General features: G+C 41.6%; 3 protein-coding genes across 3 annotated transcripts in view; 2 read left to right on the forward strand and 1 right to left on the reverse strand.

The window, feature by feature from the left end:
- The window catches only part of LOC135334680 (ubiquitin carboxyl-terminal hydrolase 24-like), a 28,435-nt gene extending 11,181 nt beyond the window's left edge, over nt 1-17,254 (reverse strand). Inside the window, exons 1-27 of the mRNA XM_064529956.1 lie at nt 17,071-17,254; nt 16,838-16,959; nt 15,816-15,961; nt 15,532-15,691; nt 14,930-15,022; nt 14,142-14,376; nt 12,427-12,500; nt 11,926-12,069; nt 11,527-11,688; nt 11,318-11,386; nt 10,576-10,999; nt 10,014-10,138; nt 9,792-9,878; nt 9,584-9,679; nt 9,177-9,338; nt 8,776-8,859; nt 8,548-8,662; nt 8,442-8,482; nt 8,057-8,188; nt 7,427-7,624; nt 7,276-7,320; nt 6,940-7,035; nt 2,373-2,552; nt 1,905-2,222; nt 1,265-1,594; nt 476-666; nt 52-244 (exon numbers count right to left, since the gene is read on the reverse strand). Of these exons, the coding sequence (XP_064386026.1) occupies nt 52-244; nt 476-666; nt 1,265-1,594; nt 1,905-2,222; nt 2,373-2,552; nt 6,940-7,035; nt 7,276-7,320; nt 7,427-7,624; nt 8,057-8,188; nt 8,442-8,482; nt 8,548-8,662; nt 8,776-8,859; nt 9,177-9,338; nt 9,584-9,679; nt 9,792-9,878; nt 10,014-10,138; nt 10,576-10,999; nt 11,318-11,386; nt 11,527-11,688; nt 11,926-12,069; nt 12,427-12,500; nt 14,142-14,376; nt 14,930-15,022; nt 15,532-15,691; nt 15,816-15,961; nt 16,838-16,903 (3,966 nt within the window). The 5' untranslated portion in view covers nt 16,904-16,959; nt 17,071-17,254. The remainder of the gene's footprint in view (nt 1-51; nt 245-475; nt 667-1,264; nt 1,595-1,904; nt 2,223-2,372; nt 2,553-6,939; nt 7,036-7,275; nt 7,321-7,426; nt 7,625-8,056; nt 8,189-8,441; nt 8,483-8,547; nt 8,663-8,775; nt 8,860-9,176; nt 9,339-9,583; nt 9,680-9,791; nt 9,879-10,013; nt 10,139-10,575; nt 11,000-11,317; nt 11,387-11,526; nt 11,689-11,925; nt 12,070-12,426; nt 12,501-14,141; nt 14,377-14,929; nt 15,023-15,531; nt 15,692-15,815; nt 15,962-16,837; nt 16,960-17,070) is intronic.
- On the forward strand, nt 3,030-6,248 carry LOC135334682 (NLR family CARD domain-containing protein 3-like). The gene is made up of 2 exons (XM_064529958.1): nt 3,030-3,448; nt 3,562-6,248. Exons 1-2 carry the CDS (start codon nt 3,136-3,138, stop codon nt 6,027-6,029), a joined length of 2,781 nt encoding a protein of 926 aa, XP_064386028.1. The 5' UTR covers nt 3,030-3,135; the 3' UTR covers nt 6,030-6,248.
- Nucleotides 17,255-17,284: 30 nt separating the features above from the next.
- Nucleotides 17,285-19,402, forward strand: LOC135334688 (intraflagellar transport protein 25 homolog). Its single transcript, XM_064529965.1, has 6 exons — nt 17,285-17,492; nt 17,638-17,744; nt 18,326-18,394; nt 18,453-18,496; nt 18,664-18,741; nt 19,161-19,402. Exons 1-6 carry the CDS (start codon nt 17,407-17,409, stop codon nt 19,257-19,259), a joined length of 483 nt encoding a protein of 160 aa, XP_064386035.1. The 5' UTR covers nt 17,285-17,406; the 3' UTR covers nt 19,260-19,402.
- Nucleotides 19,403-24,968: the final 5,566 nt, after the last annotated feature.

Here is a 24,968-nt window from a genome sequence, read left to right on the forward strand (position 1 = left end):
GGCACTTCGTACATTTATCATCAAACAAAAACCATTCAAAGAGTCCCTCACCTCTATAGTGAGTCTTGCGACCTCTTCGTCAGTGCTCACCATCTTCACAAGCTCGTGTCTGGTGTCTAGCCCCTCCCCCTCCCCCAGTAGAGGCTCCTCGTCAGCTGCTGCACTCTGGGAGAGTGAAGAATGCTGGCGGGCGGAGATACGGGGAGCAAGGGGCAGGGTGCTCTGATGGTTGCACAGCAAAAACCTAGGGTAAAAATTGAGCGATAAATTTGAAGACAAACCTCACGAGTTCTATAACATGATATATTATAGGCACATTACATTAAATCACCTACTCCACAGTGAATAACAATGGAATTACATGTAAGGTTGTCACAGTACACAATAGGATGCTAGGCCATCAGAGAATATATGAGGAACAAGTGTGTATACATGTACAATGTACATGTACCACAGGCTGCAGGGTAATGTGTACCTTGCTAGGGAGAGGGCAATGGCATAGCAGTCCTGTCGTATGACCAGGTCCAGGTCACTGGGCAGAGCGTTCTTCTGCAGGACATTGATCACTGACTTGAGTCCACCACTTTCTAGGAAGGTACGTCTGAATATCTGTGTGATGGCGTCCTCAGTCTTGTGAGTAGTTGGGATCAGGCGACTGCTCAACACCTACATGATAAACAACACAGGAAGAATTGTGAAGCCAATTGAACGATGAAATGCAAGTACATGTACTAAAATAATACTGAGCCACATGTATTAGTAAATACAGTTACCGTATAGCGGGAAATTTTCGTGGAGTGCAAAATTTCGCGTTTTTCGAGGGCAGAGTAGTTAACGCGAAAATTAAAACTGGGATAAACTCTCACGCACTAGTATTTCACATGCAAAGCTATTGGTGGGTGTGGTTTCCTGGCATTGAAACACGAATATTAGAACGCATGAAAATTTCTGCTTAGGGCTCTGAAGCCGAATAGCGAAAATTTGCACCCGTGAAAATCCTTAAGGTTACATATTTTTGTGAATACTAATTTCTACTATTTCTGAGAATGAGAGTAAACGCAAAAATTTGTACTCGCAGATAATTGGAAAATAACCACTTGCGAGAAATTAGAAACACTACGAATAACATTAATTTCACAATAACTTGAGCAGGATTTAGCAGAATTTCATACCAGCAAATTGAGCTAACAGTGAAAACGCAAACAAATCTACCGGTGAAAACATGTCACCTTAAGGTATTTATAGGCATTGCTGCTTGTTTTACCTCGAGATTATAAAGCAGTTGAGTTGGTGATGTATTTGCTGGGCTGAAATAATTGCTGAGTGCAGCCTGAGGGGTGGTGGGTGTGGCATGATCCTCCGTAGCCCCCGCCCCCTCAAGCGGGGCATGTGTGAACACATCCATCATCTCTGATACACGATTATCCGTGGGTATGAGCATTTGCAATCCTCTCACTGCCTTAGTAACTTCAGGATTGCCTAGGGTACAGAGGTGCTCTAGCTTGCTGAAAACCTCGGTCTGAGTGGCCATGATGATTCCAGGAAGGAACTGCTCCTTCTCATGCATCGACTCTTGTCTCAGCTCGTTGCCCTCCTATGAAGAGGTAAAGAAATAATAATCATCATTACACTGTATGCTTTCACCTTTATTTTTTCTGTACTGCCCTCCATAATAAATGTATTTTAAAGGGGTACACCCCCCCCCCCCAAAGCAAGCTCGATAGTTAGGAGCACATACATGTACATGTAATAAAACGAGTACATACAGTGACATCTACATGACTGATGTCCTGCTGGTACATCAGCATTGTCGTTGTTTAGACTTGCAACTAACTTCACAACTTTTTTTAGCTGATTGCATTTGTAGGCACACTGTACAGTTGTACATGTACTGTAGTTCTCACCTCAGCCACCTTGCTGTAAGTGTTAGACAGATTGGACTGGACCTTGGTGGTGAGGACCTGATTATCGGTAAATCCCATTTGATGAACCAGTTTGTTATTGTCACTAGTGTCAAGCCATCGATCCTGTGTAGCCAGCTGTAGCTGCTCTACCGTAATGTTCAATTTGTGGGCAATCTTCTCTCTGATAGAGAGCATGCTTTCGTTGGAATGAACTTCCAGTGGGATCAGTAATAACTCATACGAGATTGAGAGGACAAGGGGATGTCCCAGAAATGTGGCTCCGTGGGGTGGGACAGCACGGGGGTAATGGTGGGACTCCTGAGGGAAAAAAGAGCTTTGTAAATACAAAAACATAGCCAGTGCAAACTACAACTGTAACATTACTAGGCTAGAAACACACCACTATGAGGTTGAGAAAAAAACCTTCTCTTTACACATTAACAACCAGAAACTATTGCATTCCTTCACCTCGACTGTTGTGATGTATCTCTGAGTGAGAATGAGGAGTCTCTGGATGGCTTGCAGCCTGAGGGAGAGGCTCATCCTGCCCACCCTTCCCGATCCCGTCTTTCCCTCTTCACAACCTGTCAGCTCCTCCAGACGCTTGAAGCACTCGTCAATGAATCGACGATGGAGAGCAACTAAATCCTACCAGGGAGGATTTTAATGATTATTATTAGCATTATCCCTACATAATACGTAACAAATAAATTTGCATGTACTGTATACGTATAAGGCCATTTCAAATGAGACTGTAGTTTCCCGTTCTCCACCCACATCCTATTAAAGCGTAAAGCGACCGCATTGATAGCCATTGTCATTACTTTTCTGAAATTAATTTCAAGCACGTTCTGTATTGAATTGTTTAATTGAAATTCACCGATGATGTCAATTTATAATGATAGTCATGGTAATGAATAACGCTTCCACGCCTTTATTTACAGTGACCTAACAGCGTCAGTATGGTACCACTTTCAAGGAGCATTACATATACCAAATAGTAATAGTACCCTAAGTAGAACCACAATGGATATGGTTTCGGGTGTGCTGTCTGGCTTTGGTAATTATCCTACAACATTCCACGGTGGAATCCCCTCTTGAGCAATGCCAAATAAGGTCACGATAATTGTTGATCTATTGTACACGTGAGCAGGAGTGCATGAATGCACTCCTGACGTGAGGTATACGAGCATCAATTGATCAGAATCACCTCTGCTGTTAATACCATATAATGGCTATAGAAGAATACAGTACACTGGGAGCAAACGCTTTCCGTAAGCACTACGATAAACTAGTGAAATCGATCCAAGAACCAGATCTGCCTGTGTTAGGAGCTAAGTTCTTCAGTCGTCAGATCATTTCTCAGGAAACAATGGAAATGGTAGGAAATGTGGCCACCTCAAGAACCGTCAGAGGGTCAAAACTGATACTAGCTGTGATGGCTCACCTGGAAGTACATCCAGACAAGTTTGAGGTAGCCTTGGACGTCTTCAGAGAAGAGCTAGTGTACACAGAACTGGCTGATCTGATCAAACAATCTTACGGTGAGCACATCTACCTACAATAGCCAATCTATCGAATGTCTGTACTATGCTATTATAACATAGAGTCTAGATAGTCTGATCTCCTTATGCAGCTAAATAATGTCCCTATACAGGTTTGTCTACTGATTCAACGAGAGTCCAAGCCACAACAGCTCTAAGTAAGTATGCCTCCTACCTGAGAAAAGTGTACCTCCGATCCAAGCTTCCAGCGAGAGGAAAATGGCCCCCTTCTCCATGTAAAAAGATAATTAAGTTGGCTGCCATCGAAAAAAAAGAGTTAATCGCAACAGGGAAGCTAATCAGACCCGAATCAGTCGATGAGTACATGATGAACAATAGCATGATGCCAATTTCAATGGAAGATCTTCTCCTAGAGAAAAACACGTCACCTCCCAAATTAGTCGTCGTTCAAGGGGTCCCAGGAATAGGCAAGTCGACTTTTGCATGGAAGATTTGTAGGAAGTGGGCTAAAGGGAAGATCTACCAGAAATATAAAGTTGTTGTTTTGTTGCGAATGCGGGACACAAGAGTGAGAGAGGCGCGAACACTGAGTGATGTATTCGGCTGTCTTAACCCACACGACAAAGAGCTTGCAGAAAGCACCGCCAACGAAGTTGCTAAAAATGGAGGCAAGGGTGTGTTGTTTCTGTTCGAAGGACTTGACGAGTTTCCTTCTACCCTCCTCCAAGATGAGCAGTCTTTGCTTGTAGAAATCCTCCAAGGCTTGTCCTTGCCTGAAGTAACTGTTCTACTAACGAGTAGGCCCTGGGCTGTGCAAAAGTTGGTCGAAAGTTGCGGAGAACAAATTTCACTAATAGTCGAGATTTTGGGTTTCACAAAAGAAGATATTATGAGGTACATATCATATGCTTTTGATGACGAGGAAAAGGCCGAATTTTTAGGGTACCTCCACTCTCACCCTCAACTTGAGTCCATCATGCACATCCCACTGAATGCTGCCTTTGTTGTTCAGATCTACAAGCAATTCAAACGCTCCCAGCAAGTTGTTCCTCACACATTGACTCAACTCTATACAGCTCTCGTTAAAGGCCTTTTATTGCGTCACTTGAAGTCTAGCATGCCCGATTTCCAGTTAATCACAATGGACAGCTTACCCGAGCCAATAAAATCTCAATTCCAGCAGCTATGCCAGCTAGCTTTCATGAGCTTCACCAAGCTAACTGTTCCAGTTACATTCACTGATTCAGAAGCAGCTATGTACGGGTGTTTTGATTCTCTTGGTCTCATGCAGTCCTCTGCCAATCTCTCAATTGACACTGGAACCACTGTCACACACAGCTTTCTCCACTTCACAATTCAAGAGTTCCTCGCAGCTTACCATCTCTCTAAGGAACCAGAGCAAGTACGAGCACTGTTCGTGGAGGTTCACCAACAAGATCCTCAATTTGAAGTACTTATCAAATTTTTGATTGGTTTAAGCAATGGAGTTGTGTTATGGATGGCCGGTGTACTTAATTCAACACATGTACAGTGGCTATACGAGTCACAATCACCCAAATATGTGTGTAAGTGTCTTGGAAATGGAGTAGTGTTATATGATTTGAAGGATCAAACACAATTTGACCTACACGCATTGACGTACTGCATATGCCACAGCAATTGCAAATGGAAACTAGCAGTTGATATGTCTAAACTGACTACAGTGGTTTCTATTGACAACGAAAGATACACTGGGAAAATGTTGCAGCTACTCATTCATCGAGCATCATCATTTGGTTTGAAATTACTATTTTCACTTCCTAAGCAACTATTCTCAAGCTTATACTATCTTTGGGTACAGGGAAATGATTGCTCATACTCTATTCTAGCAGATTTGATACAAGGAGGAATAATGGCACAATTAAAAATACTTTGCGTGTATGAGCTAAATTCTGCAAACATTCTTGAAATAACAAATGCTGTTGAAACATCATGCCGACACTTAACCAACCTCACACTTTGTAGCACTACCTTTGACCCATCCAACATACTCCCACTTTGTGCATACATTAGTTCTCGTACAAAATTGTCAGCTCTTGTACTTTTCGAAAATTCTTTTGCTAGGAACAGTTTACAGATTCTAATCAGTGCTATTCCCTGTTCAAAGTCCCTCACTACTCTCCAAGTGACAAACTGTAATGTATCTGCACCAGACATGGAAATGCTATCTGTTGCACTTTCTAATTCAAGTGTACACACCCTCTATATTACGATCTGCTCATTGAATAATGACACAGTGGAAGCTCTAGTATGTGGATTGGAAAACAAGTCAAAACTTCGAAAATTGAGCCTCTACGAAAACTGTATCGGTAAAGAAGGCGCAGTTGCCTTGTCCACAGCAGTTATTGAGAACATATCCTTGAAAACACTGAATGTTGTTGGTAACGAAGCAATAGGAACTGAAGGAGCTATGACATTGATAAATGCATTAGAATATAATACATCTCTGGAAACATTGTATCTCCCCGCATCCTGTGAGCCAATTGAGTATCAATCGTTCCTAATGAAAGACATACGAAAAAGTAATAGGGTATCATTTCATGAAAGTGACCCGGATTACATGACTAGTATGTACATGTAGCTAGTGTTCTGTTTAAGTATGGCTACACATGTAGAGGCTATGATTATAACTGACAATGAAAGTCTACATGTACATGTATATTCATATGGTTCGTTATGTGAAGTCAAACTAGTGACCTAAAACTTAAGGTTAAGATGCAGTGTTTGCTCATAAATTATTATTCATGAGTTTTTATTTTTTGTTTTTGTGAGAAAGGAAGATATTGTTTCTATTATTTTATGTGTCTATACTGTTGTACTATACTCATAAGTAACTATTACAGTGCTTGCTAGCTATCAGTACGCTAACTAGATGGCAAAAAATTTACCACAAAGATCGTGTGGTCACTGCCGATTTTAGTCGTCAAATATTAGACAAAGAAAGACTCTAACAAGAACTAAACAGTGACCAACCAGCAGTATATGATATTCCTGAGGGCGGCTCGAAGAGTTCTTGCTCCTATCTATCTACAAACTGAAGAAAAATGCCATAGTTTACTAGCTAGTCGGCTATTTTTCCATATTGGCAAAGAGCATGCAATATCTAGCATATAAAATGACAACTAGTGTATACAGTCAAGACAAGCTTGATTTACTACTGATAATTACTGCGTGGGCGAACACTGCATCGTAACCTTAAAAAAGGGGCAGTATGTGTTAGCACAGTTAATTATACAGCATTTTTAGCACAAGTCTAAAATGTTCTCCAATTGAGCACCAAGTAATTTTTTTCTGGCACATAGGATATTAGAATAGAATTACAACACAGCCTGAAATCGAGGCTATACATTTACAATTGATCTAATTTTTGATCTATTTTACTTTACGTTCTTACGCTAAGCGCCGCATTGACGCCTCTTAGAAAAAAGACGGCAGTAGTAGCTACAAGGAAATAATTATATCCTGATGTAAAACCCATTATGTGGCAGTACCTTCTTTAGTTTTTGGCTGAGTCCCTGGTAGCTGACTTGCAGTATGTTCTGAATGAGCTCATCAGCAATGCCAGTATCCCCAACCTCCAGAGCCGCCTGTTAGGGAGAGTACATAATGTGCTTATGTACGGTATAACGACATGTATGTATATCAATCCAGAGTAAAAATACATTAATTATAGTTAGTAATAATTATTATCAATTTGTCACTCTGAACATGCTGAGAATGTGACTTACAGTCAAAACTAACTACAATGTACATGTACACTGACAGTACGTATTATAATGATAATCTGTAATCCAGTTTTTGGACACAACTGTACAAAATTGACTCACTCTCCAAATGTAGTCTATCCCAGTCAGTTCAGGGTTCTCCACCAGCTGTGGAAAAACAACATCTGTCAACTATATACATGTACATGCACGTGTACATTGTAGAAATAAATGTACTGTACAAATTAATGTTTTGTATATACAGTGCACCCACCAGACTCTGATAAGAGGAGGTCATTCGCTTGAGCTTCTTCTCAAACAAGTTGATAGTTTCAAAAAAGTTCCTGAGGCAGTTGTAACCTGGTTTGTCCAGTTTATCTGGGTCAACCTTGAGCACACGTGTGTTGAACATTAGCACCTGGGTCTCGTGCTCCAGATCGCTCATCCCGTTGTCAAACCATTTGAATGCCAGCTGTCAAAGGGATACGTGCGTGTGTGTGTGTTGTGGGTTCTATTTACAGTGTACACTGTACAATGTATGTATCAGTCGATAAACAAAGTCTCAGAAACAAGATTCTACATAAGTCAGTCACCCAAAATACAACAGTCAACACATCTCATAATTTATGACACTGGTCCATTGTGTATGCACACTGAACTCACAACGAACTATCAATAAGTCATTCATGTAACGTACAGCGTACTAACTGTATGCATGCACATACATTTATTATCCTCAAGTTTATCAACTGTAACAGGCACACGTAAGACCATTATGTACACCTGGCGTTTTCTGCCAGTTTATTCCCTTCACAATCATGTCCATGTACCACATACATGTACATTGCATCAAAAATATGGACACACAATGCAAAGCTGTCGCTGGTCCCATGCACACACTCACTGTTCTATCGGCTGGGCAAGTGTCTGGAGCACTTATGAGAGTGTCCCACACATCAATGGCTCTCTTGACAGGAAGGTACAGGGCACCTTCTTGCAGCAGGAAGGCCATGAACTTGAGATGGATTTCAATACACTGCACATTAAAGTCAGTAGAAATACATGTACATATCTGTAGTTCAATTCCTGAATTCGTTCCACACACTACACCAATAGGCATGCAAGACAAGGATACTGTACATAGAATTTACAGGCAAGTACATGCATGTTCATCTAATACAACTCTTAGTACATAATTATTGTACAGTAATAGGTAATACACAAAGATTCCACAAAAGGTGACATCACATCAGTTCCCAACGAAACAAACACACACACACACACTGTACCTCTAAGTGGGTATACCGGCCATCAATGAGCGTGGTACCAGCTGGAGTGGGGTGGGGGAAAGGATTAAGAGTTGCTGAATGTCATGGCATTGGGGGAAATATTTACCAAGGGTTTCTTCATCCTGAGTGCAGTCCTGGACAGCTCGTGAGTGACACTTGATCAGGCTACCGGAGGTGAGTCTCAGGAGGTCGTACTGTTTCTGAAACTCTGCTATCTGGTGCTGGGAATGAATAAACATGATCTAGTTTGACCAGAGGTCCTGTGCAACACACACACACACATACACACACTGCTACACTGCTGCACTAGCACTACACCTGTTCATGCATGTACCTGATCTTTTTGACCATATCCAGTTCTGAAGAAGCCCTTGGCAAATCTGTGCAGCTGACGGAAGGCGGACACAACCCACACACCCTGAGTAAACAATAATTATATTGATATGAATGGTACAAAAGTGTTCATGAACCTCATTACATCGTAGCAATCATTACATCGTAGCAATGATTTGCAGCATTATTTGTTGGGGGGGAGCCGAAAAGGTCCAACTACATGTAGTCTACATGTAGAACAATTCTGTAGTGCAAATCAATCTACATCACATGTAACTAGTAGAAGTACGTAGGAGGTTGGGTAATAGCCTAAGGGAATAATGATTATCAATTTTCAGTACTGCAAATTGAAACTGGGGTACGAAAAGGAGTCACCGTATCATAAAATTACCCGAAGCCTACCTTCCGTATGTCCTCTACACACTTATTGATGTAGGTCCTCTTCTCTGTCTCCTTGGTATGGGTGGAGTCAATAAGGATTGAGGCGTGGCTTTCCAGTGCTAGCTCCACCATCTCACGGCTCAATTGGGGGAGGTGGGCCAGACGCCAGAGCAGATCTAGGATCTAGGGGAAGGGAGGAGAAAAGTTGAAGACGTGGAACCATCGATATATTATAAACTGTACATGGACGCGTTCTTTGTACACGGTGTATAATGCTGGTCAAGTATAGTTTAAGAAGCAAACATTATTCACAGTGTACATGTACTGTACATGTATACAATACGGTAATTTCCATAGTAACAAGGGCTTTACCAACAGTATCGTCATGTACATGTGCAGTTAGTTGGCACAGAATGGCCAGCACTGACCTTGGTGGCTGTCTTTCCCTGCCGATCATCTTTCCCAATCTTGCCAATGAGTTCAAGCAGCTTCTCTCTGTACCTGTCCGAGGCTGATTCCCAACTCTGTTGGTGGAGAATAAGACAACAAGGCTACTAAATAGTGTTCAATGGCTATAAAGCAGCACGTACATGACATGTATACACTACACTGCACGCTGGAGTATGTACAATGTACCTGCTGAATGAGTTGGAAGATGTGGTCCAGATGGGCAGGGCCAGACCTGGAAGCCGCTGCTGCCAGGATGCCATGGACATTTTCTACCTACAGAGCATACATGTACGTAAACAATAAACCCCTTAAAAGCTCCATTTACTTACTACCATCAGAACAAAGTTCATGTTAAAATAACAAATCAGCTCAGGCGATCATCACATACATTCCCCTGCTCCCACACACCTGGACAGGGTTCTTGTCAACCTGCATCTCCCACATGGTGGTCAGCTCGTCCACAGAGAGTTTGGGTCCAAGGAACTCAACAATGGACTTGAGCTTGTCACAGTACTGGGACTGGTGGAGGTTACCTGGACATAAGAAGGGCAGTAAAAGATACACTGTATGTATTACCTGATCAATGTATACGTACACTGTAATTGAGGGTACTCGCACAGCAAGCTAAGCTAAGTAGTACCCACGCCCTTGGTAGTACAGTGTACATGCATGTATACAATACGATACATGTACATGTACACTGTACAATTCATGCAGAGGTGACTGTGCCCACTGTACATCTACACACAATTGCTCATGAAATTCAGCCAAAAATAATCCATTCCAAACGTACACTGCTGCGTGCAGGTTTTGAAACATCTAGTGAGGGACGGCTATGCGGCTTAACTACATGTATATCGAACCATTTGAAGGATGTACGACACAGTACATGCACTGTATTTGTACACGTAGGTACACTAAATCTAACTTGCTACATGCATTCGTGTTTCCATGTACGCGTATAACTAACCTCCCAGTGCTATAGAGAGCACTTTGTTCTCCACAAGCCAGTCAGCAATTCTGTCAGCCGGTATGGGACTACGAACACCACGAGCAGCTGCCTGGTATGGCTCATCAGTCAATCGAACCACTTCCTTTAAAGCATTCATCTTGGCATTGAAGTGAGCAATGTTCAACATCCGTATAGTGGTCTCCAGACGAATGTTATCAATGGTGGTGACCATTTCCAACAAGTTGCAGCGTAGCAGGAGAGTTTTCAGAGACTTTAGGAGGTCTGAGACACAACCAACCTCTTTGTTTTTAAGGGAATCGTCGGTGAGGCTGTGAACAAACTTGATTGCTCTGACAATGCTCTTAGAGAGAAGAACCTTGAGGAAGGTAGGGTTTATGTAGTCTTCACACACACTGAGCGGCAGGAAGAGGCCTGTCAGCTCCTAAGTGTGTGTGTATGTGTGAGGGGGGCACTTGGTTTAGAAGTTTACGGGCACTAGATATAGGTGCATCATATGACAGAAGTATGCACATTAATTTTGACAATAGCAAATCGTATAGTGCTGCACAAGGTACAAAGTTAGGGTGAATTTACAACTCGCAAACAATATTCTAGAGCCAAAAAAGGCTTGACAAAATTTACACTACACGTACATTTACATGCATGCACATGTAACATGTATACAAAACACGATCAAAATGTTTCCTATACAATATCAGTGAAGGGAGAGCTCAGAGACATCCAAGTTGGATCCACTCACCTGTAGTGTGATCTCTTCTGTGTTTTCAATGATGTCCCTAATAGCCTCCACTCCACCGTGTTGAGTAAACTAGCAGAATAAAGAAAGGCTGATTTGATCATCGTTTACAGCAGATATCATTACCTAGCAATAAACACTTGTGCTGTACCGAGCTTACATGATATGCACGTGTGTGTGTGCATGTAGACATCACTTTAATACACACTCACAATGTTAAGGATATCCACGAGCCATCCCTTGGGGTCCTTGTGAGTGTGGAAGTTGGGCATGAGTGCAAAGATCCCATCCTCCCCTAGCACTCTCTTCCATCGACTTGGATCACTCCGCTTGTTCCTCATTTTCACATGGAAGTTGGCATCAGCATTGAACACCTGGGTGGGCGGGAGGTACATGTAGGTACACAGAGCATATTATAACATTCGCCCTTTACCGATCCATCTGTGGCAAGTGTCAATTGCAACAGTGAAACCAGCAGTTATTCTATAAAACCATGCAGGAGTGCATGAATATTCATACACTCCTGATAGAACACTGGAATGATGAATACTAGCAAATACAATACTGGCCGGGACATAATTATCATAATTATGACAAGGAATATTTCATACCATTGCCAGTACGTCTAGCAGCACAACTGGAATGGGTGGCTGCTTTAGTCTCTCAGCTACCATCTCCATCAGTATCCGCAGCATGTCATAGATACCATCCATGATGGATTGGTCCCATCGGAAAACTGCTTCATGGGTCACCAGCTGAGAGTAGAGAGGACGTAAATATCATGTTAACCGCACGTATTTGTACAGTATCACAGTAAGTATTTGGGGCTTATATGTACATGTACATGGAATGTTAAGAAATCTAATGCAACAAACGCCTTGTCGTACCAAATCTAGCCAAGTGACTAGAAATTAACAACCATGATTTGCTGAGTAAGTATATAGAGCTCCTAAGCTACTACTCATATGTTTGAGGAACAAAAAAATTATGGTCGCATGACTGGGATTTCTGATTAGGTTCACGCTTGTCGTACCTGCTCTGGCTTATATTAATCGGGTGATACTGTACATCTACACTGTAGATTTTAAGCAATACCCAAAATATAGTTATACCTTCTGGAATGAGTCGTACACAGTTCTCTCTAAGAACTTCTTGCAGTTCTCATCGCTCTCAGCCAAACCAGCACCTGGAAACACACACACATGTATGGGTGGAGAATCCACTATAAAGCTGCAACTGTAATAACACTGTAGTGCTAGAAATTTATGCGTGATACAAACTAATGCTATTTACAGTATGCGAGTGCCTGCCCTATCGCATAAATTTGCATCACACGATTATTTGACCTGCACAATATTCATTATACCTCGGTGCGCATGCGGAAGCGAGGTATACGGTAGTGTGTTTGTGTGTCTGTAGACTATTTCAGCTGCTCAAGGATCAATGAAGTGCAAGTAAGAGTTTCTATATAGGCTTCTAGTCATGTTTTCTTGGTTTGCAATGGTTGGATTTGCAAAATAAAGCTTCGTTCTTGAGTTATGCCTAGTTTTGCTTACTTGGAATGCCATTGCAGCCTTTTCAGAAGAGTCTGTAGCAAAATTTGTTCACCGAGTGTTGCTACTCTACTTAGTAGTTAGCTCTGCACTAGAATGCTAGCTGCAGAGTGAGAAGAGAGCTGCAAGGCTCTGCTGACTTTCCATTAATTTTAGACTTGAACTTTTGGTATCAATCGTTTTTAACAACAATCATGGTCGATCATTACCCACTATTTGAGTTTTCCGCATGCAGCAAAATTATAAACAATGTGTGTATAAAAGCTAGCTATATGTTATTTTTATACCACACTTACGTCACCACAAATTGATCTCATTGGTCAACAGCTGTAGGATATATAGAATATTAGCATACAGCCCCAGGCATGCACAGTTTTTCAAGTTGTTTTTTAGTTTTTTATTTGTTCAAGAAAGTAAGTAAAGAGAAAAGAGCCATGCTTGACGGTACTAAGACTCAAAGCGACGGCAGAAACACGGAAGGTGCTCTCCAACAAGATGGCTAAGCTTCCATGGGTCCATGGGCGCGGTTTAGATACATTTTATCCAAGAAGAGCTTGCAACTCCAGTAAGGGACGTCGAATGGTCAACGCTTGGACCAAGGAAGCTCTTGAGCATCTGTAGGAGTCAACATGTTGCTCAACTAGCTCTTTGACGGCTGCAAAATCCGGCATAGTCTTGTTCTTTTTTGCAGTCTGCATCGTGATTGAATTGTTGCTAGGGGGAGGTCCTTTTATAGTGCTGCGGTCACGTGGTATAAGTCAGATATGCCACATCTACTCAGAGGATATGCACCCTATATATCCTCCGCTACTGTGGTTACTCCGAGGCGGAGCCGAGGGGTATGGGTGCATATCCTCCTCTTATATCCTATACGTAGCTTTGGCACCTCCACCGAGGCATCAGCACTTGCAGTGCTTTCATTGAAATTACGTCGTTTAATCGAATAAGATTAATCGCTAATCTTTTTGTAGCCTTAAAATTAGCCACAACTATTTCTAGCACTACGGTACGTAAATCACCCTTGCATATCGCAAAATGTAGCATTAAAAGCAAAATTGTTCCCAAGATAAGTACTATACATTGAGTGGAGGCCAAAATACCTACTTTTTTACATGTAGACACTGGAATACACTCGTGTTCGTAATTACGAACACGAGTGTATTCTACAAATTTGTATATACATGTAGAACTGTACACTTTACATGTACATGTACATGTACCTACTCTGTCACAAGCAATAGATGTAAATTACGGATCACGCTACAGAAACACACCCTCTCTGATCATCTTGATGGTGGCCACCATACATATGGCCAGACTCTCATCTCTCTTGTACGGAATGGACCACTGGTCCGTGTGAACTCTGCCCTCAAGCTCGTAAAAATGGGTCAGAGGGAACTCAATGTTAGAGGTGGTTGCCTGATCGACGGCTGTCTCCTCTCCAGTGGGTGTGGTCTCTTCCTCGTTGCTAGGGGAAACTAGGGGAGGAGGCTGGTCCTCAGACATGTCCTGCCATTAAGAACACATGACAAACTCTTAATTCATATAATTATGTAGGAATTTAATTTAGACTTTTAGCAATCGGACATGACTACTGTATCAGCATACTTACAGGTACAGTACATGTAGATGTACGTGAAATAATTATGTTACCGTATATCTTCTAATTTATCGGACGGCAAAAAATAATTATTTTGGAAATTGTCCAGGTATAATTGGAACAGATTTTTATAGAGCATGCGAAGTGTCCAGAATAATTAGAACAAGCAAGCAGCTGCATGCGAGCTAGCTAAGTTTAATAGAACAGGGTACGACTGAATAGTTGCACTAGCTATCTAAAACTAGCTACTCAAAGCTATCCAACTGCAGCACTCTAAGTCTTACTTGCCGTCTATATATGAATGTAACTCAACTTTTCAAGGTATTGTCCGGATATTTGTAATATTAAAGTACTGGAGTGTCCGTTGTATTAGAACAACGAAAATTGCCCAAAAGAGTGTCCGGGTAATTAAAAGTGTCCGATAAATTAGAAGATATACGGTAATTATAATAATATACTCACCGAGATGTCTCCCTGGTTGTCTTGGACTATATCCTCATAGCGTGGAGGGGGTCCCTCAGGCCGTGGTTGCTCAGGTGTGGGGAATTCCCTTAACTACAAGGAGTGGGAACATGGTACATGTACGTGTGCGAGGGGCACATTAAAAGGTGGGAATCATTTAACGATTATCCGGACGCTTGCACTGACATTCACATATACATGACAATGTAATTTGTATTACTATCGCTCTAGTACATACGTATGAACTGTAGTTTCTCGCCCACGGGGGGGGGGGGGGAGGGGGTTATTTCTTAACTGAGGTTCTAGGGAGTTATTGTGCAGGGTTTGTGCAGGTGTTGAATCACGGGCGTTCAATCAAAAACAGGCACTTATAACACCTCAGCTTGAAACATTGTACGTTAAAGCACACAGGAGATAGGAGATAACAACAAGCATACTGTCAATCAACGTCTAGGACAGCACAAAGACATGAACATGCCATACTGCACTCATGCACAGTGAAGACGAGAAGTGGTACATGTACATGTATAATTATGGTCTAAAATACTTAGTGATCAGTACTTGCAAGAACCAGACTCTATGATAGTTCAAACTCCACCCACCTCAACGTCTCCTGTGTAATTGCTATCTTCCTCAATATCCCTGAGGTTGTCCTCGTCCAGTGAGTAGCTAACAGTGGTTGAGTCACGATCAGAGTCGTCCGGGGTTCCGGGGTGAGTCTCAGTGTCACGCATGTCTACATCATGGCTGTCACCATCACGGCTAGTTGAAGGGGAGATACAGTGTACATGTATAGTGGTGGATCGATGGTGCAGTAATGGGATACAACACACGTAATTTGGCTGCTAAAACAGGACACAGATGCTGCCCAGTATTGTAAACTTACTCCTTCACCCACGAGTCATCCGAGTTGATGCGTTTATATGATTGTATATTGACATACTCGCTGTTGAGTATGGAGGGGTCAACTGGACTCTCTGGGAGCAGTAGCTGCACTGCCTCTTGCGGGTTGTTATTGCACTGGAGTAGGGCCTGTGTGCGTAAATGAATGTGTGGGGTGAGGGGGGAGGAGTGATGTACATGAGACAACCTCATACAGTAAAAATAAAAGAAAAACACCGTGCGTCAACTTCGGGCACAGTGTCCCTACACACATTGTGTTTTATGTACATACCACAGTAGAACCTCCATTATCCGGTCTGGTAATTTTCTTTTTAAAAATGAGAGTGTCTTTTAAATGCGCATGGGCGTATATACAACCATGTGGCACTGCTGTTTATTAATAAGTGGGTGGATCAAGGCGTGGTTTATCTATTCGATTATCCGGCCTGCCTCTGAAACGAAGGTGTCCGGATAATCGAGGTTCCACTGTACATGTTACATGTAAACGTGTACAGTGCTCACCGTCAATTTCATACACATCAAAACATTATTTGAAAGTACAGTACTGTACGTTATTTTATACTGTGCCTATCCCAAGTACGTACATTCAAGCTACGTGTACAATTCAGAATATTTATTGTACACTCCTCATCTCAGCACTCCGTAGTGTGATACACATTTACACACACAAACCACCTCAAATTTCCTTCCTCCCACGGTGTACATGTAGGTCCTTGGAGACCCCACCTAACTATAATTATTGTTGGGTGCTAAATGACCATAAGAAGGCTGTAAACTCTTAGCATCTCACATTATAATATAGGGTATCAAAATCACCAAGAAGTGAAAGGGTGATATAGATATTATCCAAGAAGTGTGTATAGGGGACACAGAGGAGTGAGAGATAGTGTGAGGGATAGTGTGGATAGTGTGGAAGAGCAGGGGATATTGGAATAGTACTGCTTGACAGTGGCGGTTATGAAACGCGTAACGGATTATACTCACTCGCCACACGATCACACTTACCTCTCTGATCTGTCCCTCGTCCTGGGTGATCCCCATTGCCTTTATGGCCTCAATGGCCTCATCCATTTCCCTCACAGACAAAGGTCAAAGGTTAAACAAGTCAATCTGGTTCCCACATAAACCTGTCAAAAACATAAAATGTATATCGTAATAACACGTGTGTGAGTGTGTTCTGTGTCATGTCTTGCATGTCACAAGAAGAAACACCAGTATGCATAATAATTATGTTCTACCTCAAAATGTTCTTGTGAATAGTTTCTCTTGATCAAATACAAAGACAGGGTGCAGCAGCAATCTCATACAGAAGAGTGAGTGTTGAGTGTTATGATGTACGTAGACTCGAGTATACTGTACTACTATACCTCTTGTATCTATGCTTAGAGCCAGCTACTTTTTTACATGCACTGTAACTGTACCTAAAGCATCACATGATCCCTTGTGCGTTAACTGGAACCAGAAAGTGCGGTTGATTAGGAATAGGTACGTACAATTTTCAGCAAATTAATAACACCTAGAAACTACTAACTTTCTGTTCTCTGCATGCTCTGTATTGGTACAGCCTGCAGGCTATGTCATCTACAGGAAATGTTGGCAGTTTTGTAGCTCTGTCTTCGTCAAACGATGACAGACACCCTCCTGAATGCATTTCAGACCGGTGAGTTGTGCATGCTTCATGTGCTTTTGCCACTAAGATTATGGTTTAAAGAGTGCGAAGTTGGTTGTTGTAAAATTATTAATAATTATAGAGTCTACTCATTATTTGTCAATGTACACGTACAATGTTTGTTGTGTAACTATAGCAACCCGGACACTTATTGGGCAACCACTGGGTTGTTTCCTCAAGAAGTGGTGATCACCTTACCTTCTCTCACCAACCTTACGGGTGTCACCATCAAGTCCACGAATGGTACATGCAGTGCACTGTATGCTAATTTAAAGTCAGTACATTATTGGTGCATTATGCGATTTACAGCTTTATATAGACCACGCCGCAAGTGCTGTAAAGTGCATAGTGCACGTTGCAAAGGTGGTGCCATGGAAATTTATGATGCAATTGAGAAAGAAGACATTTTTCCGTCTTGAAGAGTTGTTGATGCTAGCAAGCCTCATATCTCAAATGCTGCCCAAAAAATTTATGTTCACATGCAGAAAAAGTACGCTAACACTGCAAGTAAATTTTTTTGCACAAAAATCTTTTAAGTTGATCTACACAGCTTCAAGTTTACTGCAACCCGGACCATGGGCATGTTGCTCAGATTTGCTATCGCTTCCACGAGGCAGATGACCTCTCACGCTCTACTTTTCTTACCTAGACAATTCCGCCATCTGCACAGCAATGTCACAAAACCTTGTGGCCACGTATGAGATGGGCGTGGTTGTGACATTCCGGCAGCATGCAAGAGGGGTTATTTGCCAAATATAAATATTCCCGCTATACGGTCATGATAGTGTGTCTGCACTTTACTGTACTGTGTATTCACAATGCAGTTCGAAAACTGAGTCTTGAAAGAAGTAAGGAAAATGGGCCAACTGAGTTTCACCCTATAACTGATAAAGGTTGGCTTTCTTTGCAGTGTGTAATGTTCAGTGACATACTTTTGGTGGTTGATTTCAGAGCTTGAGTCAAAGGAAGGACACCTTCAAGTTGAAGAGTTTAGGGTTAGTTTGAAACATAACTTGTGCTTTTTTGTTCACTTTGAGCTGTCAGCTTAGTGGTAGTTAGAATTACTGTATAGGTGATGTGACATTCTTGTGTTAGCACTGTACCAGGACACCGAGCATGTTATGCACATTACCCCCCTTATGCTCATTATCTCCCATGGCAGCTCAAGAGTCCTGTTGAAACCAAGCACTTGAAACTGATTCTACAGGAGGGTTATGGACACTTTGCTTTTGTGTACTCTGTAAGTATGATAGCTTCATGATCATATATGTTACGCTTTATTGTCTGTCACGTCTTTTTACACAATTAGTGATATAATTCTATAATGACAACAAATTACACATTCACAAATTACATTCATTGTCTGTCACGTCTTTTTACACTATTAGTAATAATTATAATCCTATTAATGACAACAAATTACATTCATATTTGTATCTGTATATACAGTACGTGGAGCCTCCCAAGGTAGTATTCAGAAACTGTCCTTTCTAGGGAGGTTAATACAGTGAACTCTCGGTGAAATTAAAGTCGATCTGCATCATTCCCATAATGATTTCATAGTGCTGTTGGTTATTAGGATCCTCGTACTGGTACAAGTGGCTTTGACGTAATTACCTGATTTGATATTTTCACTATGCAGTCATTTTCACTATGCAGTCATTTCCAATAGACCAGCTTCAGAATCATGAGAATTTGTGTGGACATAAGAAAGTTCCTTTTCTAGTGTGTACTGAGGTATGTGCACATGTACTGTAGTAACTAGGTACAGTGAAACCTGTCTTCAAAAGTGACTGTAAACTGCAATCTAGATCTAGCACAGTATTAAACACATAATTTTTATATACACATTTTGGCTGTACTAGAGAAGGTGGCCTGATTATGAGTAACTTACAATGAAATCAATATCTCCTTATACATAGCAAACATTTCTCTGGTGTGGTCTTTAATCTCACAAGTTACAGTAATGGAGAATGCACTTTTCTCTGTATTACCGTATAGCGCGAAATTTTAGAGACACTTAAATTTCGTGGAATGGCCTCTAAAAGCATTTTGTTTGTGGGTTGACTGCTTACCCGAAGCATTCCCAGGCCACTCCTTAAATCTTTGCACATTATAGCAGATAATTAAACAATTTTCGTGTAATTAATTTGGATTGCTAATCCACGAAAATGTCATGGTATACAGTAGGTTGCTTGAATTTTATTTGGATACCTTTCACTCAGTCGACACCTATACCTGATTTGTGCTATTATTATACAATTCGATTCGAATTGACTGTGAAGAATGAATAATGTCAGCGTTCTCTTGGGTCCCTACATTATGATTATCATACTCATTATTGGCAGAGGGAGTGCAGTGCGCCCAAACACAGGCGAAACCTTACACTTTACAACATGCCTCGATTTTAGCACCGTTTGTGGCACCTTATAAGAATCTGCGTGCAAAGAAGATTCCAAGGAACTAAAGCTAATTGCGTGATAGCTTCAGCTTGTATATAGATCCAAGCCAAGAAGACAGACCGCACCCTAACGGTCCGACTATCATCAATTAACCATAATGATGTAATGCCATCAACATAATAACTAGAGCACTAAAGTGCAAACCCTCGGCTGGTGACATGATTATAAAGAAACCAGAAGACTGATATAATGCAGTGCATATAGTGATGTTGTTATCATCATCATGCATGACTTGCACAGCAACTCAGGAGCAATAAAACTAAACCAGACTGGAGGCATGCTGAAACATTTGAGAACAGGTAGTAGTACTATAAATATATGCACTGTGGATTAGGATCACAGCAAAGAAGCATGGAGTCTCAGAGAAGTATGGCTCCAGGTCCTGCATGGATCCCAGTCAGCTAAAGCAAGCTTTCTGCTTTAGTGACCCTGTTCCAATATTGTTCCTGGTATATACAGCTTTCTACTTTAGTGACCCTGTTCCATTGTTTATGGACCTGGTACAGGATCACTTCAGTTATAAGTAACGCATGTGCAAGTTCTGTTCAAGCTACATTTTGCTCGCTTTTTATTAGACAACGAAGCTTTAACACCGAAAGCTGCCACTATTAGAAGTACTGACTTGTTGTGTGGAGGCTACCCATGCTGTAAACGCAGTGCTAGAGCATCCAGGTAAGCAGACCCAGTCACAAGCTTCTTAGCTTTTGCTCGTTTTTATTTGACAACGAAGGTTTAACATCAAATTCTGCCACTATTAAAATTAATAACTTGTTGTATGAAGGCTATCCATGCTGTAAACGCAGTGCTGTGGCATCCAGGTGAGTAGATTCACCTGTCACAAACAAACAAACAAACAAACTAGAGCACTAAAGTGCAAACCCTCGGCTGGTGACATGATTATAAAGAAACCAGAAGACTGATATAATGCAGTGCATATAGTGATGTTGTTATCATCATCATGCATGACTTGCACAGCAACTCAGGAGCAATAAAACTAAACCAGACTGGAGGCATGCTGAAACATTTGAGAACAGGTAGTAGTACTATAAATATATGCACTGTGGATTAGGATCACAGCAAAGAAGCATGGAGTCTCAGAGAAGTATGGCTCCAGGTCCTGCATGGATCCCAGTCAGCTAAAGCAAGCTTTCTGGTTTAGTGACCCTGTTCCAAAATTATTGTTCCTGGTATATACAGCTTTCTACTTTAGTGACCCTGTTCCATTGTTTCTGGACCTGGTACAGGATCACTTCAGTTATAAGTAACGCATGTGCAAGTTCTGTTCAAGCTACATTTTGCTCGCTTTTATTAGACAACGAAGCTTTAACACCGAAAGCTGCCACTATTAGAAGTACTGACTTGTTGTGTGGAGGCTACCCATGCTGTAAACGCAGTGCTAGAGCATCCAGGTAAGCAGACCCAGTCACAAGCTTCTTAGCTTTTGCTCGTTTTTATTTGACAACAAAGGTTTAACATGAAATTCTGCCACTATTAAAATTAATAACTTGTTGTATGAAGGCTATCCATGCTGTAAACGCAGTGCCATGGCATGCAGGTGAGTAGACTCACACATTACAAACAAACAAACAGACCAACGGACTACTATACCCGTGGCCGCCCACGCGCGCCTCGGGTAACTAGAGCACTAAAGTGCAAACCCTCGGCTGGTGACATGATTATAAAGAAACCAGAAATATAATGCAGTGCATGTAGTGATGTTGTTATCATGTATGACTTGCACAGCAACTCAGGAGCAATAAAACTAAACCAGACTGGAGGCATGCTGAAACATTTGAGTACTATAGATATATGCACTGTGGATTAGGATCACAGTAAAGAAGCCTGGAGTCTCAGAGAAGTATGGCTCCAGGTTCTGCATGGAGTAGGATCCCAGTCAGCAGCAGGAGCTATAATTCAAGCTTCTACTTTAGTGTTCCATGTTCCTGGTATATACAGCTTTCTACTGTAGTGACCCTGTTCCATTGTTCTTGGTACAGGATCACTTCAGTTATAAGTAACGCATGTGCAAGTTCTGTTCAAGCTACATTTTGCTCGCTTTTATTAGACAAAGGAGCTTTAACACCGAAAGCTGCCACTATCAAAAGTACTAACTTGTTGTGTGGAGGCTACTCATGCTGTAAACGCAGTGCTAGAACATCCAGGTAAGCAGACCTAGTCACAAGCTTATTCAAGCTTCTTAGCTTTTGCTCGACAAAGAAGCTTTAACATCAAAATCTGCCACTATTTAAATCAAGATATTGTTCTGTGAAGGCTACCTATGCTGCAAACGCAGCGCTATGGCATCCAGGTGAGTAGATATACTCGTGACAAACAGACAAACAAACAAACAAACTAGAGCACTAAAGTGCAAACCCTCGGCTGGTGACATGATTATAAAGAAACCAGAAGACTGATATAATGCAGTGCATATATAGTGATGTTGTTATCATCATCATGCCATGACTTGCACAGCAACTCAGGACTAAACCAGACTCGACTGGAGGCATGCTGAAACATTTGAGAACAGGTAGTGGTACTATAGATAATATGCACTGTGGATTAGGATCACAGTAAAGAAGCCTGGAGTCTCAGAGAAGTATGGCTCCAGGTTCTGCATGGAGTAGGATCCCAGTCAGCAGCAGGAGCTATAATTCAAGCTTTTACTTTAGTGACCCTGTTCCATTGTTTCTGGTATATACAGCTTTCTACTTTAGTGACCCTGTTCCATCGTTTTCTTGGTACAGGATCACTTCAGTTATAAGTAACGCATGTGCAAGTTCTGTTCAAGCTACATTTTGCTCGGATTGAAGAGTTAGAGGGATAGGAAACGGAGTGGTGCACGTGATGATTTTACATTGAATCTGCAGTGGAGCCTCGAAAATTATCCGCGCTACGCCCTATGAACGAGGCTATTAACACATTTTTGCCGGGTAACTCCCAAAGCTGTGTTTCCTCGAGACATCATCTCTTTCAGCAACTTATAACACGCCTAGTCCATGAGCCACGTGTAGTACTTGCTAATGACTGACCACACCCAGTAAAAAGAGACTTTCCAATAAAGTTATATGTTCCCAAGGCTGTTTTAGAGCTATTGGAACATGTAACGTGTAAGCGTGCTGGTTATGACTACTACAATAGGTATAGACCTTGAAATATAAGTGAGTTGCACGGACTAAGCACAGTTACTTGTAGTTTATTATGCACTGAGTGTAGAAATAGATATTGTTGTGATGGCCTCGATTAAACCGCAGCGTAGCGCGGATGTTACTCGAGATACCAACCGTTTCCTATCCCTCTAACTCTTCAATCTATGCTTTTATTAGACAAAGGAGCTTTAACACCGAAAGCTGTCACTATCAAAAGTACTAACTTGTTGTGTGGAGGCTACTCATGCTGTAAACGCAGTGCTAGAGCATCCAGGTAAGCAGACCTAGTCACAAGCTTATTCAAGCTTCTTAGCTTTTGCTCGACAAAGAAGCTTTAACAGCAAAATCTGCCACTATTTAAATCAAGATATTGTTGTGTGAAGGCTATCCATGCTGTAAACGCAGTGATGTGGCATCCAGGTGAGTAGATATACCTGTGACAAACAAACAAACAAACAAACAAACAGACCAACATACTACTATACCCGTGGCCGCCCACGCGCGCCTCGGGTAACAAACAAACCAACAGACTACTATACCCGTGGCCGCCCACGCGCCTCGGGTAACAAACAGACCAACATACTACTATACCCGTGGCCGCCCACGCGCGCCTCGGGTAACAAACAAACCAAACGACTACTATAACCCGTGGCCGCCCACGCGCCTCGGGTTAATTATAGGTCAAGTATATGCATCTATACCTTGCTCTGAATATCTGTTTGCCACATTAGCTGGGGGAATTCTCTTCCAATTGAAGTTTTAAAGTTGATGAAGATTCTCACTGTAAACACCCAAAAAGAGTTACATATTCAGACAAGAACATCCCTTTTAAGTGGCATGTGCTCCCAGCAGTGTTTCAGAGAATATAGCCTCGATCCCAGGCCACAATGGAAGGCCTGTGAAGGAGGCTACAGAGCAATACTACAAGGTCTGGACAGTGTTATTTGTTATGTGCACATAACAAATAACACCATGGATGAAAAACATTTTGAAACCTATACGAAAGATGCTTACAGACTACAAAAGAATATTATCAAGATTGAATTCTTGTCAACTATACTTAGGTCACGCGCGCCTCAGGTAATTATTTAGAGTACAACTAACATTGTAGTCAGAGTGCTTATTGGCTGGAGTACGTATTGGTATACACATGAACTCCTGGTATACATAATTGCGAGTGCATAAATAGGAGTATCCGACACCCACGCACTGCAATAGCAAAATAATGCACAAAGCTATGTTTTCTCATGGGAGCGTCATACTACGTAGCTATCATAACAATCGCCAGTACATGAATATACTTAGACACTAGTTGATAAGATCTACATGGGAAGTACATGGGAAAAGTGCCTCAGAGCAGGTACATGTATACTATGGGACTTATAGTATACCTGCAAATTTACTTAGTATACCTAGTATTCCGTTGTCAAGTAATTGTATTGTAGTCAAGCGGTTTGCGCATGCGCACTAGTATCTAAATGAGTTAGACACTGTTTTGTCGGTGTCCATGTCCATGTGATTTAGAAGCCCTCAGCCACTTTAGTACCCTCGCTACGCTCGGGATACTAAATCAGTGCCTTTGGGCTTCTAAATCCCATAGACACCTCCAAACAGTGTCTAACTATTATTTATAAAGTGAAAATCACCTGATATCAGGTGTGTTGTAATGAGTGTGTGGTTAATACTTACACATGGTTGTAGCTACTGTAGAAACCAATTACAATAGTGCCATTTTTAAAATGTCAAGTATTCAGCCAGTTCCTAGATGTGGCCTCTCCCTGCAAAGATAGAACAGTTTAAACATGAGTCAAAATACATATATGTGAAATATTGCTAAACACAGGCAAACTCACTGCCAA

Source organism: Halichondria panicea, chromosome 4 (assembly GCF_963675165.1).
Source record: "Halichondria panicea chromosome 4, odHalPani1.1, whole genome shotgun sequence".
Classification (NCBI taxonomy): Eukaryota; Metazoa; Porifera; class Demospongiae; order Suberitida; family Halichondriidae; genus Halichondria; species Halichondria panicea.

Excerpts from the sequence above, each read along its gene's own strand:
- LOC135334682 (XM_064529958.1), top strand. The coding sequence starts at position 3,136 with ATGGCTATAGAAGAATACAGTACACTGGGAGCAAACGCTTTCCGTAAG. Across the intron at positions 3,449-3,561 it reads TCTGATCAAACAATCTTACG|GTTTGTCTACTGATTCAACG; the intron begins GTGAGCACATCT and ends GTCCCTATACAG.
- LOC135334688 (XM_064529965.1), top strand. The coding sequence starts at position 17,407 with ATGTCATCTACAGGAAATGTTGGCAGTTTTGTAGCTCTGTCTTCGTCA. Across the intron at positions 18,395-18,452 it reads TCACCCTATAACTGATAAAG|AGCTTGAGTCAAAGGAAGGA; the intron begins GTTGGCTTTCTT and ends GGTTGATTTCAG. Across the intron at positions 18,742-19,160 it reads ACTTTGCTTTTGTGTACTCT|TCATTTCCAATAGACCAGCT; the intron begins GTAAGTATGATA and ends TTCACTATGCAG.